Raw genomic sequence first — 18,289 nt, 5'->3', positions numbered from 1 at the left:
CCTCAAGTTATGTTTATGACTTCCATCTGATAATCTTAATTTTAACATAACCATTACAAAATTGTTTATGAAAAATGGTCACTACCGCATCACCACAGGGAAACATTTATTAGTATACGAATAATGGAGATTAATGCCAAAACAAATATTTATTGTATCTACGACATCCTATACTGTCTTTAAATATACATGTTTGATACACTAATTTTATGTACAGCATAACAGCTATGTTCGATTATTAGTAAGATAATGTACACCAAGTGTATTACGGATCTCAGCGGTTATTATTCAAAGTAGATTACTAAAATCTTAAATGTCTTTTGCCTATCGCATTTGTGGCGTATTTAGAAAATGGCCAGCCTACTCGTAAAGTCCCACAATTCAACGTTTACAAAAAAAAAAAAAAAAAAAAAAACGACGAGGACAAGGTATTTTTTAACGATTGTAAAAACGCGCAAAACTTATCTTGACCTTCTTGAATTTTAAAACCTATCGATCAAAGTCAAGAAAACATATCCAGTGTCCCAAACAGAACAATTAGTATTCAGGTTCTGTATGTAGAATGATTGTTCATCACAAAAACATAGAGAACAAGACTCCACGTTCTTTCCCTTTTAAAAGGGGATCAAGGGCGGGGCCAATGGTGCAATCCCCTTTAGAAATTTGCTGATGTCTTGAACTCTTCCGGTAGGCCTTATTTAACAAGTATAGCTAATACATTATAAATTCTGATTGACTGTTCAGTCCCCAAATATCAACGACAATCAGCGCTACTCCCCAGTTCATTCAACAAATATAGCTAATCCACTATAAGTTCTGATTGACTGTTAAGTCCCCAAATATCAACGACAATCAGCGCTACTCCTCAGTTCAAGTCATCCAGTGAGTTCAGACTTTCGTTGTCATCATCAACTGCCCAAATGGCTTCTTTCTCTCTCAAGATCTTCGCATCTAAAACAGAAAAAAAAACTTGCTAAAAGGTTGGAAAAAATTGACTAGAAAGTCAAGAAAGCAATGCTATTATAAGCTTGTATTTCTATTAGTGTCATAGCCATGGGCCCCTCTCGGTGGCGTCTTGGGATTTTGTGGTAAGGTAAGGATTTATACCTTCAAGCCAAAAGAAACTTCGATTGGACGGTCCCTGTGGAATTTTGCCATTAACCCAAATTCTACACAGAAAGCGAGATCAGGGAAAAACTCCTCAAACCCTTGACCTCCTTACCTGAATAATGCTCGATATCGGACATTAGCCCGTGTTGTGCTAAATAGATATCATACAGGCGTACGTAGGGTTGTGTGCAGGAGGTGCGAACCCCACTTTACATTGAAGGGTCGTCAAACGTTTTTACATGCACCCCCTCATCCCAAACAATCCCACGACTGTAATGCAGACCAGTTCTAAGCCCTTGATAGTGTTGAATGGACATTACTGAGAAACATCACACGCAGTGAGGGCACACTTACAGATGTCCTCAAAGGACTCAATGACCTCTCCCAGAGCCTGCAGTCTTTCGTCTGCACTGGCCAGCTGCTGCTTGTAAGAGGCAAGGTTCTGTTCGTTCTGGGCCTTTGTTTGCTGGAACTGGCTGTACGACTCCTTGTACTTGTTGTATTCTTTAGTGAGCTCCTCGACAAACACGGTCAGGTTACTCTTGGCCGCGTTAGTCCGCTCTTCCTTCTTTGCTTTCATCTGAAGATGAGGAAAACAAAAAACAATGCTTTCTGTCATATGTCATATATGCACAATGATCATAATAATACAATTTCTAAATATTTATGACAAAGCTTTTCTATCTAATCAAGCTAGAAGACGATGACCAGACCCAAGTATGGAACGTTAAGGGCCTCCAATTCATGTAAGCTTGCGTACATATTGTCAGAGGGGCTGGTGTCAAATCAACAACACATTTCAACTGTGCAGCAATCCCCTTTAAAGGAACTTTAAATCCATATACTTCTTTGTATGTTTCTCCACCTCACCCATTCCCTGCTAGCAGAGGCCTCTTTTCTCTGTATTTCGCTGGGCTGGAGTTCGCGAGGAAAAGATACCTCTGCCATGGGTCGAAACTGTTTCTGTTGCGCATGCGTGAGCGTTAATAAGCGACCGACCGACGTGCCAAAACCCGTACCATCGCGCGAAAGCTGTCAATATGCTTTGCATGGGTTAAGTCGGAAATCATGAATCAAACTCCGGTTAGTTCTCCTCTTCGAAAAAAGAAAACAACTGTTCAATTTCAATCACCTAAAACGTCACTAAAAAGATTGAACAACAAACGCAGCAAAGACGAGTTTTGCCTTGTTTGTGGGATTAATTTCAATACATCTGGGCAGGCTAGTTTCTTCAATGTAAATATCGCACAGTTGCAAAACTTTTTGGTAAACTTAGATCAGCTATTCCCAGAAGAATATGCAAAACCTGTAAACGGAAGATTGAGTCGTTAGTCAAAAGAGAGAAAATTCTGAATGAAGATAAGGCATTGAATGGCTTCTTTGATAATTCGTCGCGTGATATTTCTACGGAGGACGCCGTTTCGAATGCGGGCTTATTATCCCGCAGCGGATATACGTTTCATGCATACGCTAGTCATTGTGGGCTCAAATAGTGGCCAGTAATTAATGAACGGAGCATGCGCTCTGGATCTCGTCCACGATCGTGGACGGCGGTTTGATCAAACGAACTTGAGACCAATGGCAGAGGTATCTTTTCCTCGCGAACTCCAGCCCAGCGAAATACAGAGAAAGGAGGCCTCTGCTAGCAGGGAACCTCACCCAAACAAGTGTGCCTGATTCCCCGGCCTAAATTTCAAAAGGACCCGCATATCCTCAGTCTATACAGTCTCTCTCCCCCCCGCCCGCCCCCACATCGTCGTCTGAATACTGTCCCCTATTATCTATCTAAATATGCCCTTTCCTTCCGTGGGGGGGGGGGGGGGGGGGGGGGGGACTCTCCACACGAAAAAGTGTAGATATGCTCGTCCCATCCCTTAGGCTTTAAAATTCGCCCTAAGTGCTATCCCTTAGGGTCTTCTGGAAATCTGCTATCCCTTAGGGTGTCTACCATGACCCGACCCAAAAAATACAAATCACACTTCCTGTTACAGTTTGTAAGACTTTCTGTTAAATCTCAATCAGTCGATCTCGTGTCAACTAAAGACAACGAACGTCAATTGGCAAATCATAATCGCCATTGTCCTTTGGATTGCTGTGAAGCCGGCTGTCACTCTAGCAATTGTTCGCAGCGATATCTGAAATTTCTTCTATCTCTTAGGGTTAAAACTTCCCTGCTAGCAGAGGCCTCTTTTCTTTGTATTTCGCTGGGCTGGCGTTCGCGAACCCTTAGGGTTAAAAAAATCCAAAAACCACACCCATTTTGCTATCCCTTAGGGTTAAAAAATCCAGAAACCAAACCCAATTTGCTATCCCTTAGGGTTAAAAAATGTAGAAACCACACCCATTTTGCTATCCCTTAGGGTTAAAAAATGTAGAAACCACACCCATTTTGCTATCCCTTAGGGTTAAAAAATGTAGAAACCACACCCATTTTGCTATCCTATAGGGTTAAAAAAAGAAAAACCACACCCATTTTGCTATCCCTTAGGGTTAAAAAAATCCAGAAACCACACCCACTTTGCTATCCCTTAGGGTTGAAAAATCCAGTAACCACACCAATTCTGCTATCCCTTAGGGTTAAAAATCCAGAAACCACACCCATTTTGCTATCCCTTAGGGTTAGAAAAATTTAGAAACCACACCCATTTTACCATCCCTGAGGGTTAAAATTCATTTTCTCAATGAGCATATGTACATCTTTTTAGGAAGAGTCCGCCCCGGCCTTTCCTTCTCTACGCGATCATATCTGGCCTTACCCTCTGTCTAAGCATGTCCAAGTTGCTGTTGCACGTTTCAACTGTTTGTTGGGCTTCCACTGCTGCAGCTGCCAGCGCATCTCGCAGTGCACGCTGGGCCATGATGTCCATCTCATGCAGGCGCTTTTCCTCCTCAATCTTATTGGCTATGGAGCTGTCAATCAACTTAGCCGACCCCTCTGTGTGTAAACAAAACCAACATTTATCAGACTGCGCAATGCACCAGCCATTGAGACGCCTTGTAGGGTACAAGGGTACATCTTACAACCCTTCCTGATGTGACACTTATAAAAACATGAGCTGTTCCCATGACAAGTACGTCAATGCAGGCCCATACCCAGGGGGTGCAGGGGGTGTGAATCCACCCCCCCCCCCCATAATGGCCGAAAGTCTACTTTAGGTTCTCAATAGACATGCTATTTGTACACAAAACTATAAAGCATAAGCTAGATCACTCTGGTTGTCATAAATCTATAAAGCCACTTTATTTGAAGCCAAATCTGACAATAAACGTCCCGTGGCGATACTGCAAAGGCATAAAAAATGTTCTTTTGTTCTTTTGAGGGTGGTCAGATTTTTATCAGAAAACTCACTCTTTCCCCCCTCCCCCATAAAAATTTAGTCCACTTTTCGGATTTCGCACCCCCCTGAGAAAAATCCTAGGTATGGGCCTGCACTGAGTGCCAAAATGTTTAGACATTAACTAATGTAGTGCTAGTAACTAATGTAGTGCTATAGTGCTGTTTACCATTAATTGTTTTTTTCCAATATCCTCCTCAAATTCCTCAAACAGTACCTAAGTGGATTTCGATGTCCTAGCAGATTTATGAAATTTACCATCTAATCATCCAAAGTCACCATGGATACAGCTAGATCACTTTGTCTGGGCTAGCTTTGTTGGAGTCATTTATTGGGTTTGCTAAGGGATCAGACACTTCCATAGCTCTTTGTATGATTTTGACCCCTTCCCCTGTCCTACCACCTCCCCCCCCCCATACCCTCCACCCCATCCTGTGTATCCTCGTCCTACCTTGGAATTGGTACATCACTGTCAGTGCTGCTCGGCAACATCCACTCAGCTCCTCTATTTGTCTCTTCCAGTCTGTCATCTCCTCTCTTGCTCTTTCCACAGACTTAAAGGAAAGGATTAAATCTCATTTACTACCACAACCAAAATAAGGCTGACCTTTGGTCATCCAAAACTGTGTGTCTTTTCTGCACACAAGCTGTATCTTGTTGTATGTCCCTTGCATACTAATTTGGCCCTCCCCCCCTGCTCTGCCCCAGAATAAAATCAAAAGATAGAGTAATTTAAAAGTCAAATCAATGTAGGTCTCCTCTTGAATAGCAATTAAGCTCAGATTAGCCTTCTTGGTCTTTTATCCCACCAACCTGCTCTGCTCGTTCTTGCATCTTTGTCCTACACTGTCTTTCTTCTTCCAGGGCTTGTTCTGCTTCCTGAAGAGCCTTCAGCCTGCGCCTCAGTTCCTCCTGCTCAGCACGGTTCTCTTGGACTTTTTTGCACAGGTCCTTATCTGTTTCAGTGTACTTCAAAAAGGCTGTCTCTGCTAAATTACCAAGGTATTCCAAGCTTTGCTCTAAAAACAGGTTTGTTTCCAGAATTAGATTGTGGATAGATTATAAAACAAAACCAAAATTACCGCCTTAGTCTTTTGAATTTTTAATGTATTTAACCACAGTTATATTGGATAAAAAATTCTAAACCAATAAAAATATGCAAGACACCTCAACTTACTTAAAATCTGACTACCTTGTAGGGGTATAGGTTCCCTGCTAGCAGAGGCCTCTTTTCTCTGTATTTCGCTTGGCCTCTACCATAGGTCGAAACGTTTCTAAGCGACCGCATGACGTGCCAAAACCCGTACCATCGCGCGAAAGCTCAATATGCTAATTTTTGTCGCAAATTATGAATCAAACTCCGGTTAGTTCTCCTCTTCAAAAAAAAAAAAAACAAACAAACAACTGTTCAATTTCAATCACCTAAAACGTCACTAAAAAAATCGAACAGCAAACACAGCAAAGACGAGTTTTATCTTGTTTGTGGGATAAATTCCAAGACATCTAGGCAGGCGATTTTCTTCAATGTAAATATCGCACAGTTGGACTCGAAGAAAATGTTACAAAATTTTTTGGTAAACTTAGATCAGCTAATTCCAGAAGAATATACAAAAGCTGTAAACGGTAGATTGACTCGTAAGTCAAAAGAGAGAAAAATCTGAATGAAGACAAGGCATTGAATGGCTTCTTTTATAATTAGTTGCGTGATATTTCTACGGAAGACGCCGTTTCGAATGCGGATATACACTTCACGCATGCGCTAGTAATTGTGGGCTCAAAAATTGTCCAGTAATTAATGAACGGAGCATGCGCTCTGGATCTCCCGTCCACGATCGTGGACGGTGGTTTGATCAAACGAACTTGCAACCCATGGCAGAGGTATCTTTTCCTCGCGAACGCCAGCCAAGCGAAATACAGAAAAAAGAGGCCTCTGCTAGCAGGGAAGGGTAGAGGGCAAGCAGGCATAAAGCCTGACAAAGGACATCAATGGAAGCCTGTACTTAATGGGAACATAGCTGAGTGATATCTCAACAGGAAAAGTGTCATCACCTGTTTTCTGTATATCATCTTCACAGTAGTCACTCATGGTGCTGAGCTCATTAAGCTCGTCATTCACCAAGGTCTCTGTGTCCTCTTTCTTTTCTCTGAACCTGCGTAAAACTTGCGCCTCCTCCTCCTTTCTCTGTCTTTCAAGTACCTTTGATGCATCTTTCTTTGCAGATTCAATAGATCTCTCTAAAATAGAGAATATATTTTTCAGAAACAACTAGGAACAATCACAAACAGAAGTTACAAAGTATCTGGATTATGATGCGCAATCACACACTGAACACCATGTGCAATCACAAACTGAACACCATGTTATATGGCACAATGACCACCATGTGCATTCACACACTGACCACCATGTGCAATCACGCACTGACCACCATGTGCAATCATACACTGACCACCATGTGCTATGACACACTGACCACCATGTACAATCAATTACACACTGAACACATTGTACAGTCACACACTGACCACCATGTGCTATGACACACTGAACACATTGTACAGTCACACACTGACCACCATGTGCTATGACACACTGACCACTTGTGCAATCATACACTGAACACAACGTGCTATGACACACTGACCACCATGTGCAATCATACAATGACCACCATGTGCAATCACACACTGACCACTTGTGCAATCGTGCACTGAACACAATGTGCTACGACACACTGATCACCATGTGCAATCATACACTGAACACAATGTGCTACGACACACTGACCACCATGTGCAATCATACAATGACCACCATGTGCAATCACACACTGACCACTTGTGCAATCGTGCACTGAACACAATGTGCTACGACACACTGATCACCATGTGCAATCATACACTGAACACAATGTGCTACGACACACTGATCACCATGTGCAATCATACACTGAACACCATGTGCAATCATGCACTGAACACAATGGCTATGACAAACTGACCACCATGTGCAATTACACACTAACCACCATGTGCAATCATACACTGAACACATTGTACAGTCACACACTGACCACCATGTACAATCACAAACTGAACACATTGTGCAGTCACACACTGACCTCCATGTGCAATCATACACTGACCAACATGGTGCAGTACAAGTATCAAGTTAAAGTTGAAATTCATGTCAATTTACCCAAGTGGTGAAGTCCCTCTTCTCTTTTCATATCTGCCTCATTCATCCTTGCCCTTTTCATCAGCTCTTGCCTTTCCCTCTCGCACCTCTTAAATTCAGCCAAGGCTGAGGTGCTCTCAGCAGACAGCTCAAACTTCTCAGCGATACCCTGACATGCCTCCTTAAAAACCTCAAGGCTGCTCTCCAAGATCTGGTTCGCAGAGCTTAATGACGTGGAGCTGTCATTTGCAAACCTAATAGCACTGGATAGCAGCCCTAAAGAAAAGAAAATAAGTCAGATGAGAGCAAAGTCAGAGGTTCAAATGCTGAGGGAGCCATGATTTTTGATTCGTGATCCATGTCCATTACCCTTGACTTCCTGTCCAATAGGGTGGAGGGTTGCGTATTCTGGTGTCTGTAAGAGCTCTGCCAGTGAAGAGATGCATTCTTGGATGTGCTCATCTACATAATGGAGAACAAATGATCTTAGAATGTTGCTTTATTTGGTCTATTCTTAGGGCTATACCACAATCAGGGAAAAGCAACCCCACCTTCACCCTGAAAATTACAGCCACTATATCACGCCATTATGTTTGCATGACAATGAGTCCAATTTATTAACCACAGACTTTATTCAACAGGGCAGTCATGGCCCGTGAACCATGAATCACCACTGGGTATTACAAGCTCAACCTAGCCATATTATATTGTGGCACATCCCTCCTTCTATACCACCTACAATTCCCTCTATATAGAATCCTGCTTGAAACTTAAAGGAGGAGCACAATACAGAGACATTAAAAAAAATTATGGGGTACAGCCTTTTCCTTACTACAGTTCATTAAATTATATATATTTTTAAATACTGAGGGGGGAGGGGAGGTTGCCTGTTTGCCCTGCTACGGTCCTGTAGAACCAAAGGCTAAGCAAAACATGCCCCTTGGCTAAAATCTTAAGATAAATTAAATAACTAGATTACATAAATAGTGACAAAATAGAACAAATTAACATGTAATTACCAATCCTTGGTTTGGATTTAACCCTGGATTTTTGTTGGTTTAAGCTCTCCTGATTGCTGTAAAATAATCCTCCTTTGGTTTCACTGGGAAGAGCTTGTGCCTGACAATAAACAAACACTATTATTTAATCCATGTAATAATTTATTAAAGCAATCTGACAAAGAGAAAATAGAGAGACTTTCGGATTTTAAAGAAACAGTTTAGTATTTGTTAAAAAAAAAACAATTTTACTCTTTCATCTTAATGTATGTTAAGAAAAGTGGAGGGGGGGGGCCGAAAATAAATAAAAAATACGAAAAAATCTTTCTTTTTTGAATTATTTTTTCTTTTAGCGCAAAAGGGGTGGGCCGTCGCTCCCCAGGTCCTCCCCCTCCGCTGGGCCTGATCCTCCCCCCTTCCTAAGCTAACCATAAATAAGATTCACCCAAACAAACCTTTGCAATATCTTGCCTCTCTTGGGTCACATCTGACTTGGCTGTTGCATTTGTCGAGTTAGTAATTTCGGGTTCCTCTACGGTAGTACTGCCTTCAGGAGATTCTCGGACTACTTCAATACTTTCCTCTCCTGTTAAGGCCTCGACGAATACCATACTTGCTTCACAGTTGTCTTCAGACACTGAATAGCACAAATACTGAATATGCAATATGGCCGAGCGAAGGAGAGGTAATTTTTAGTGCTCAAGTTTGATCTCAAAAGACGATTAAACAGGGAATAGACGAATAAACAAAGGAATGCAAATTGGAAGAAAATATTTCATGGGGGATCCAATAAGTCTTTTGGTTCAGAAACCAACAAGAATTAAACGTTACGTATGCATGATAAACTGGAGCAAAATTGTATGCAGCTTTTACACATAAACAGCGAACTCAACCCAGTCAAATTGCCAGCGGATGGACATCGCATTTTGAAAGTATACAGCTTTGCAACTCACTTTTCAAATCTTGATACCAACGTCCCTTAAAATTAGAAATAACTCTCTTCTTCTTGATTGCGTTGGGTGATCTGTCGCTGTTTTGAACGAAGTTGAGTTTTTTTTACCTTTGCTTTGCAGCAAACGGGTAATCCCATGACAGCATGATTCCAAGAACTTATGTAACGAGAATTCTTAACAAGAGCAGCGTCAAATGATTCAAGAAAATGAATACAAACCAAATGTACAAAACAGAAACGCAGATAGAACCTGAAGTAGAAGGTTTGTATTATAGTTACACATTATTTTGCGTACTAAGGAATTCTAGGAGTGAGCAACTGGAAACTTTATTATGAGTGTATTTGAGGTTCTTGCTAAATTCTCCCTACTACTTTAAGGGGTTTCCAAATTTAGAAGTTTAGGTCACGAAATTTCGGGACTGCTGAATCATAGACAGAAACAACACAGTGTCGATTACCAAATTACATATACAGTCGTCTCAAAAACAAAACATGGAACATCTAGAATTATCTTTCTCAAGCTTTTGTGCACTGGATTCTGTGTATTTGTAAAGCTTGTAATAATGCAATTTCTAATCCTTTGATCTAGGTGAACTTGAAAGAAACTAGATACGAAGAAGAAAAACATAACTCACATGAGTTTACCAAGAAAAACAGCTAGTGAGTACGGTAGACACAGAAAGCAGAGCGAGGATGATAGCACAATAATGAGAAAACAATAAAATAGCAAAATAAAAGTTGCGAGAAACAAGTTTTGATCTACCTGTGGATTGGTTGGGACGAGCCATCCGCATGACCACGTGCGAGGGAACAAAGCGCGGGAAATGGGAACTAGTTGTTTTCAACATGGCGGACTGAACGTACTCATATGAAGCATTGTTGGAAACTCTTTTATTTTACTCAGTTCAAACATGCTTACACCGCGATTTGAGCTCACACAAGATGATAACTTCGTGATTGTCGAGATTAAAACCCCATACGTAAAGGTGGGTTGGTTAAATTATTTTATAACTCGACAGAATTGATATTTTGAATCTCTACGATTTCCCATCAAAGATCGATAACAGATAAGTTGATACCAAAGCCATCGATCACCAACATCAGGGCCGTAGCAGGCCTCGAAATATTGGGGGGGAGGGGAGACACAATACAGAAACATTAAGAAGTATTTGGGGGGCACAGCCACGCTCCTACTGGTCATTCCCTTATAATTTTCCAAAATATTGGAGGGGCACGTGCCCCCAGTGCCCCACCCCCTGCTACGGCCCTGAACATCGCTTGGTTTGCAAGACTTTCGGACTTTCTAGTGACGTTTTTATAAAGAAAATAGTTTGGTATAATTTTGTTAGTTCTTACATCTGTTACATGTAAAATGACCCAGGCTAAAACTTTTTTCAAATTTATTCAACTTGTTGCAGATTTCAGATGTTGATTTTTTTATTGGTGGAAGAGAGTTCAAGTTTTTTGTGAAGCCTTACTTTTTAAGGTTAGTAGCACCAAAAAGTTACCAAATTTCGCTTTCTTTCCATTTTGATCTTGCTGGCAATGTTTTTTGTAGGCTAAATCTCCCAGGAGAAGTGATAGAAGATGGTAGAGAAGGTGCAGCCTATGATGTTGATAAAGGTTTGTAAAAAAAAAGCTTATCATTACATAACTACAGACAACTCTTGCCTCACATCTCGCTTTTAAAGGAACATTGTTATTAGAGACAAAAAAATTTCCCAGCTTCAACTCTACCCTTGACTTCTATAATGTGTACAAATATCTGCAAAGTGTAATCAGATAAATCCCTCTTCATAGGGACTTTCACTGTCAAGATACCCAAGCTGAATGTTGGACAGGAGTTTCCAGATCTTGACATGATAACTACTCTACTTGCACCTAAGAACAAGTTGCCAGCACCAGCAGGACCAATGATTGAAGTTGTCAATGATGGTAATTAAGTATACATAAAATGTGAAAATAGGCTTTGGTGAAATCTTTTTTGGAAAAAGACTGCTTTGGCTCCTAGGGGAAAGAGGGGGGGGGGGGGGGTGCCTAAATCTATGTAGCCCTAACTATGCTACCACTTGGGTGTGGAATGTGGGTATGTTTAATTGATTATGTCTTGCCTGTATTGTTAGCTTCCTACTTGATCATAGAGAGTGTGCTCTAGAAGTTTTAAGAAAAGGAGTGATTGCAGCCTCAACATGAATTTGAAAATTTGGTGAATTTTATCTGAACTTTCATTCTACCTCAGTAAAAGCACAGTGAAGTGACATGTCATCTGGAAGACTATTCCAGTGGGGGGTGGGTGGGTGGGAGGCAAGTCTGCCTCTGTTTGGATATAGGTTGCAACCGGGGTATGTAACCCTTACCCTGTTTAGGACTAAGTATCTGAATTAAAAAAAAACGTGTTGAGAAATTAAGAAATACCCCTCAAAGCTTGGAAGTCTTATAAAAAGGCTTGATGGCATTCTACTTTTACAATTCACATGGGATACCTGTTTTTATAATCCTGTTGAGGGATTAAAGCTTTGAGTTTTTACCCTGTCTAAGACAAGAGAAGGTAAAAAAAAAATGTGTGACATGCCAGCTTCCCCCCCCCCCCCCCCCCACACACACACTGTACTACTATTTTACCTTAAGTTCAAGAGGTTGCTAGGTTGTGATTTTAGACGCTGATTGGTAAAGGTGTTATTTTCAGCAATCATTATATGCATGGCAATGAGCAAGTATTTCACTTTCTTATGATTATTTCTTTTTCCTCTCTAAGGAGAAGAAAAGGCTGCATCTTTCAATTCGGATGAAATTGGTGGTGGTGGTGATGCTGATGATGGTGATGATAGCAGTGACTTTGACTGGGAGATTGAGCAAGTATTTCCCCATGTAAGATATTGACTATGCCATTCCTTACAGTGGATCTTAGAACAGCTTTGAGTGTGTTTACTATGTGTTTTAATCTGTCTCAAGGAGGCTAGTGTTATTAATGTGTTATTGTTTGGTCAGATAAACATAGAGCTATTTCTTAATGACATAGGTTTATTTTCTTGATCATTGTATCTTTAAGGAATAGCCATTGTTATAAACAGCAACTCAGTTACAATTTTATTTTAGAAATGTGTGTATTGGGGTTATATTTTCATTACTGGCAGCTTAACCTACAGCTTTTGGGGCTACTTCTGTTGTTTTATTCAAGGATAATCTTAAGTTAAGCATGGAAGAAGAGGAGAAATATGGTTTTGCAAGACAAAAGAGTGGTATTCTCAAACGAAGACAGGTAAGTGTTTACAGTCATCACATCTATTCTAATATATCATAATAATAATAATAATAATAATATTTTTTTTCTTTATCACAGGAGGAGTTGTTTGAGATAGCTGATATCCAGAGTCCAGAATCGATGTCATTATCTCAAATCAGAACTGCCCGACTCTCTTCTGAGGACCTTAAATTTGACCCTGAGCACTATCTGTACGTATCCTCCTCGGAAGACCAGTGTGTGAACAATGGGACCGCATAGCCAGGGGTCAATGGGTTACCTGAGCACTATCTGTACGTATCCTCCTCGGAAGACCAGTGTGTGAACAATGGGGCCGCATAGCCAGGGGTCAATGGGTTAATGTTGTATGGGGTTTTAGTTTTGTGAGTAGCTATGGAGACCTTTGTACTAAAATGTGCTCAACTAATTTTATAAGCCTCACTTTGGAGCTAAGTTTATCATGCTGATAATTTATCAAAAGTAGTTTTATGTTAATGCTGCTCATTCTAATGTAGCATTTGTGTTGCATTTGAAGAGCTGACTATTTTGATGAGGAATCAATTCAACATATACTGGCATTCAGACCCCCATGGACAACAGGTTACAGGCAGTCATCGGTAGAACCAAAGGTAGGAAAATATGCATCATTCAAATTGTCTCAATTGTGTTTTGTTATCACCACAGAGAACCGTTAGGAATCCTGGATGTGGCTGAGGATTTTTACTCCCCCCCTCCCTTTTCCCACCTTTATCTTCTTTGCACTTCTAATTGCAATTAACCTTTCATCCTGAACAAGAATGCGTGCTATATTTCTCTAGTGAAGTAACAAACTTGTATTTACTTTTGGACAGGCAGGAAATATTACTGTTCCAGAATTTCAGACCTCAAACAGGTGAGAGTTGATTTGTGTTCACAAGAAAAATAGACAAATTATCAGTGGCAATAAATGTGTTTAATGTTTTTTTTTTTTTTATTCTAATAGTGAGAACGAAGAAATTAATAACCAGTCAGAAAATACAGGTACTGATATTTATAGTTTTTTAGCAATAAGTAAGTTTCACATTTTTATTCATTTGTCCACATATTTATTAACTTGTCTTGTCTCACTTAACAGTTCAACTTACAGAGAAGGAGAAAGATAAAATGAGAAGATTGCCAAACAAAGAATGTATCCTTTGATTTCCAAATTTAAGTTAGGGCAAAGTTTCATATAGGCATAAAACCCTATACATTGTAACCTGGATTTTACGATACTAGATTTTACGTTAACCTTGGTTTTACGATGGTGTTCCTTTCTCCTAACGGAAATACAGTGAAATGTATAAGAAATTACCTATTTTACAATATTGGATACAACGATATTCTCGATTTTACAATACAAATCTGTTCTCCCGAGCTTAATTTTAACCTTGATTAATCAATATTACTGATTCTTTCTATCAACAGAGAGAAAACAACTCAAGACACCAGATACTTACTGTACAGCTAATCGATTTTTTAACTTGACAGGTCTCGAAACAGATTTCTACAAAGAGTAACTGTGAACACTCTTTCACAGAGTACGGGTACAATATTTTGTAAAAGTTGATTATTAACACAACCTCGCTACAATGATATTTTCAATAGATTATCCTAAATATCGTAAAATTGAGGACCTATTTACAACAATACCTCGATTTTATGATTTTTCTTTCTCCTGAGGCATATCCTAAAATCCAGGTTCCACTGTACTTCATTATAAAATGTTTCCTTCACACCCAAAAAAAATAGACATTCTAGATGAGGGTGAACAGAAGAGTCTACTGTTGGGGCTGGTGGACATCATGTTTGCATATGCGTATAACTATAGGACAACTGAGGGCGAGAACACTGTAAGAAAAGATTGATTCTCACAGAACTACTAGCCCTTTTCCTGGACCTGTTAGACTAAGTTACTTTATTTACTCCAACTTGCCTTTAACTGGACAAACACCATGAGCACTAGAATAAAAAAAGTTTGGGGTGCCTTGCATGCCAACACCCTGAAAGATTCAAATTATCGCTAATATATGTTTAAGAACTAGTACTACTAGTCCTCTGCCGATGATTGTATTTTTGCAGCCAGCCCAACCTACAATAACAAATGATATGAAATACTGTATATTCTCTTATGAGCCAATAGCTTGTACTAACTCTGGTGTTATTTGTCCCTGTCACTTGTTGTTAGGTTGAATCCGCTTGGACAGTCAATAAACTCAGTGCTACCCTTTCTTGGTTTGAGGTAATGGAAAAATAATTATAAGGAAAATGCAGAAGGATGCAGAACGTTGTTTTTAATTCACAGCACATTGCCAGAGAAGCTGTTATTTTTTTATCACAGAAGATAGAATCAGCAAATCAGTTCTAAACAGTTTCAAAGGATCGTTTAGGAATTGGTCCTTTGGTCATTAGTTTGGAGGATTATGGATTTGTACATGTATTTTCACGTTTTTTTTTTTTTGCATTTGTGGTTCTCTCATATTTAAACTACTAATGAAATTGAATATTCTAGAACAAAGCTTTTCGTCACAATTGTGCTTTATATGAATGTCAAATTTGGTGGAGATTGAACCAGCAGAGCTATGGAATTCTCAATTTATTTTTTCATGAAACTAAGTGTATCTAAAAGAGAATCCTGTGAAAATGAATATATATTCTTTCACAACAACTTTTTAGTGTAAAAAGTGTTAAGTGTTTATTATTATTTTTCACAATGGTTAAGATCTAGTAAAAAGTGTACAGTACCATGAACTAACCTGTTGTGCGCTCCCTTAAGTCGTTCACCAGTGAGTGTAAAGTACCATGTACTAACCTGTTGTGTGTTCCCTTAAGTCGTTCACCAGTCTGCGTACAGTACCATGTGCTAACCTGTTGTGTGTTCCCTTAAGTCGTTCACCAGTCTGCGTACAGTACCATGTGCTAACCTGTTGTGCGTTCCCTTAAGTCGTTCACCAGTCTGCGTACAGTACCATGTGCTAACCTGTTGTGTGTTCCCTTAAGTCGTTCACCAGTCTGCGTACAGTACCATGTACTAACCTGTTGTGTGTTCCCTTAAGTCGTTCACCAGTCTGCACGATGTCGTCTCAGCATGCTGCAGGCGCTCTCTAAGCTACCCTCTCCATCGGAACTGGAAGATATGTGAACGTGTTTTTGAGGACACCAAAGCTTTGTTTGACTCAGGTAAATAACACTATTCCTGCCCCCTGTCATCTCTCCAGGTGGCACTTTTCCAGTGACGGAGATCCAGGGGCCGGGGGGGGGGGAGGGGAGTGCCTGTTCTCCCTGTGGACTTAATTTATAGACATATGAGTCTCCTCCGATATGTTTTATGTATGCAACAGTTTAAGGAGATCCTGTCTCATCCTTTGCTAACTATTTGTGTTGGAGTATCCAGACAACAAGTCATGTTCGGGCATTCTGTTTCCGGTGCTTCGAAGTAGAGCTCTATCTTCTTACCAGCACTTACCAACATGTGGCTAACCGTACAGCAGTGTTAGGTCTGCTTACATTTCTGCTTACACATGTTTAGCTTAATTACTTAACAACCCTTCTGCTTTAACTCCAGGGAGACATCGTTTGCTAAGGTGTCTGCTGGAAATTCATGACTTGTTCAACCAGGATGACCCTCGATACTTGCTGAACGATCTTTACGTTACCGATTACTGTGTCTGGATCCAGAAAGTCAGGTATGTGCCTTTAATGTCTTAATATCCCAGGGTGTTAAATTTCGCCAAATCGTGTAGCGAGCTAGCTAGCCGCCCAGGCATCTGCTTTCGCAGGCTAAAATAAGGGGGGATCTTTGAGTTTATACGTAAAGCTTAGTAAAAATATCGTAATTATTTGGTTGCCATATTTTGGCATTAACCCGTCCATGTTGCTTTGTTTTAGTAAAAAGAAGTTGAAATCGCTTGCACAAAGTCTTCACGAGGTTAGTCGCTGTATATTCAAAATATTCTTAGACATACAAGACTTATTACATTTTTTCTTCTATAATAGTATAAACTAAAGATATCGGATGTTGGTTGGGAACTCGATGAACTAGTGTCAGCTGCAAAATCGCTCGAAGAAGAAACGGATGATGAGAATGATGATGATGAGGAATCAACTGATGATAGTGATGAATCAAGTGATGATAGTGGTGAATCAACCGGTGATAGCGACACGAGCGGTGAAAGTGAACAAGAAAGCGGAAACGCCACAGCTCGGAGTCACCAAGAAGATTCTAATGAACCTGTTAATAATCTTAACTCTAATGCTCAACTGCAGGAAAGCTTCGAGTCATTATCATTGCAGGAGACTTTTTCCACAAAACAAGGATTACAATCTTGCGACAGAGATCCCGAAAAAGTGGAGCTAGAACTTCCTGAGAGTTGCGGCACATTCAACGCGGACTCTAGTCTCCCAAAGGCTGCGGCTGAATTGCAGCCTAATGAAGATTTATCAGACTCTTCGACGGAGGAAAATGTGGAGATCAAATTTTTCAGTAGTGATCTGAACGAAAATCAAAGCCAGAAACCTAAAATTGTTTTTTTGGATTGATTACTTGACGAGACTTCTGGAATTAAAAGAGAAATTAAACATTACTAAACCTAAACCAGCTTTGTGGACGCTTTGTTTTCGAGGTTGTTTTTATTCTTTTTTTATTGCTTTATTTTATCTGACAGTTATTGCCGGAAGCACATTTTCGCTACTTTAGAGCTTATTGAGATACAAAATAAAGACAGTTAAAGGAGGTTGATAAGCATCAAATTACTCATAGTTTATTCGTATGTCATAAGGTTTTAAAATCATAGTCGTCAATTCATTTGCGCGATCATGTTGGAAAATAGGCCTTCTTTAAATATAAACCCCTCTACTACCTTGATATGCAAAAAAAAATATACTTTAACGGAAAAAAGAATGTGTTGCTTATATTAAAAAATGACATATACAAAGCTGAAGGTGCGCAAAAATAACTTCTACGCGCGGTTTCCAAGACTTTCGAAACCCTTGATAACGAAAGGAAGGGTTTTGTTTTGTCTACTTAACCACAGGAAGAAAGGTTACCGTTAGAACTAGAACTCTTATCATTCACTTGTACTAACCGAAATATCCTGGCCAGAACGATTACTTAATATGCATATTAGCAGATTGTCATTAAAATAACACGAACAAAAACGTATGATTAAACAGTCTCACCGGCAGACAATAATTGTCAAAAAATTTACTGCCGTCAACCTCCATGAAGAAGACGTTTAAAACAATGCTAAATCTTGCTTCCACGGACTTTCTCGAGCTAGATGCGCGCGCCGTGTCCAAACTTTCTCCTGTATCGATATAATGACGATTAGCGTGACATACCGTATCAAAAATTGAATATCTTGCGAAGTCACGTACTGGTGGCACATACCAACGCCATTACTAACACAAATAACCCTTTTCGGCATTGACGCCTTTGAACGATGTAGCTAACCCCTA

General features: G+C 40.0%; 2 protein-coding genes and 1 long non-coding RNA gene across 3 annotated transcripts; 1 reads left to right on the top strand and 2 right to left on the bottom strand.

The window, feature by feature from the left end:
- Positions 1–134: 134 nt before the first annotated feature.
- On the bottom strand, positions 135–9,724 carry LOC116601163 (cingulin). The gene is made up of 11 exons (XM_032361844.2): positions 9,575–9,724; positions 9,077–9,258; positions 8,643–8,742; positions 7,993–8,085; positions 7,645–7,899; positions 6,495–6,680; positions 5,259–5,464; positions 4,897–4,999; positions 3,867–4,045; positions 1,465–1,690; positions 135–951 (listed from the first exon to the last, which is right to left on the bottom strand). Coding segments are annotated over exons 1-11 (1,617 nt in total). The 5' UTR covers positions 9,576–9,724; the 3' UTR covers positions 135–865.
- LOC5517404 (protein SHQ1 homolog) lies at positions 9,695–17,732 on the top strand. Its single transcript, XM_048728537.1, has 18 exons — positions 9,695–9,835; positions 10,163–10,559; positions 10,992–11,059; positions 11,132–11,196; positions 11,374–11,508; positions 12,329–12,441; positions 12,752–12,832; positions 12,914–13,026; positions 13,350–13,443; positions 13,666–13,706; positions 13,797–13,834; positions 13,929–13,982; positions 14,585–14,685; positions 15,021–15,074; positions 15,889–16,012; positions 16,398–16,518; positions 16,721–16,760; positions 16,829–17,732. The coding sequence occupies exons 2-18, from the start codon at positions 10,485–10,487 to the stop codon at positions 17,369–17,371; spliced, it is 1,860 nt and encodes a 619-aa protein (XP_048584494.1). The 5' UTR covers positions 9,695–9,835; positions 10,163–10,484; the 3' UTR covers positions 17,372–17,732.
- Positions 13,750–15,987, bottom strand: LOC125567858. Its single transcript, XR_007311836.1, has 2 exons — positions 15,869–15,987; positions 13,750–14,924 (listed from the first exon to the last, which is right to left on the bottom strand). It is a non-coding gene; the product is annotated as an uncharacterized LOC125567858 (long non-coding RNA).
- Positions 17,733–18,289: the final 557 nt, after the last annotated feature.

Source organism: Nematostella vectensis, chromosome 1, assembly GCF_932526225.1.
Source record: "Nematostella vectensis chromosome 1, jaNemVect1.1, whole genome shotgun sequence".
Lineage (NCBI taxonomy): Eukaryota > Metazoa > Cnidaria > Anthozoa > Actiniaria > Edwardsiidae > Nematostella > Nematostella vectensis.
The sequence above is the reverse complement of the archived record's forward strand: the minus strand, read 5'-3'. Positions and strand labels throughout refer to the sequence as shown.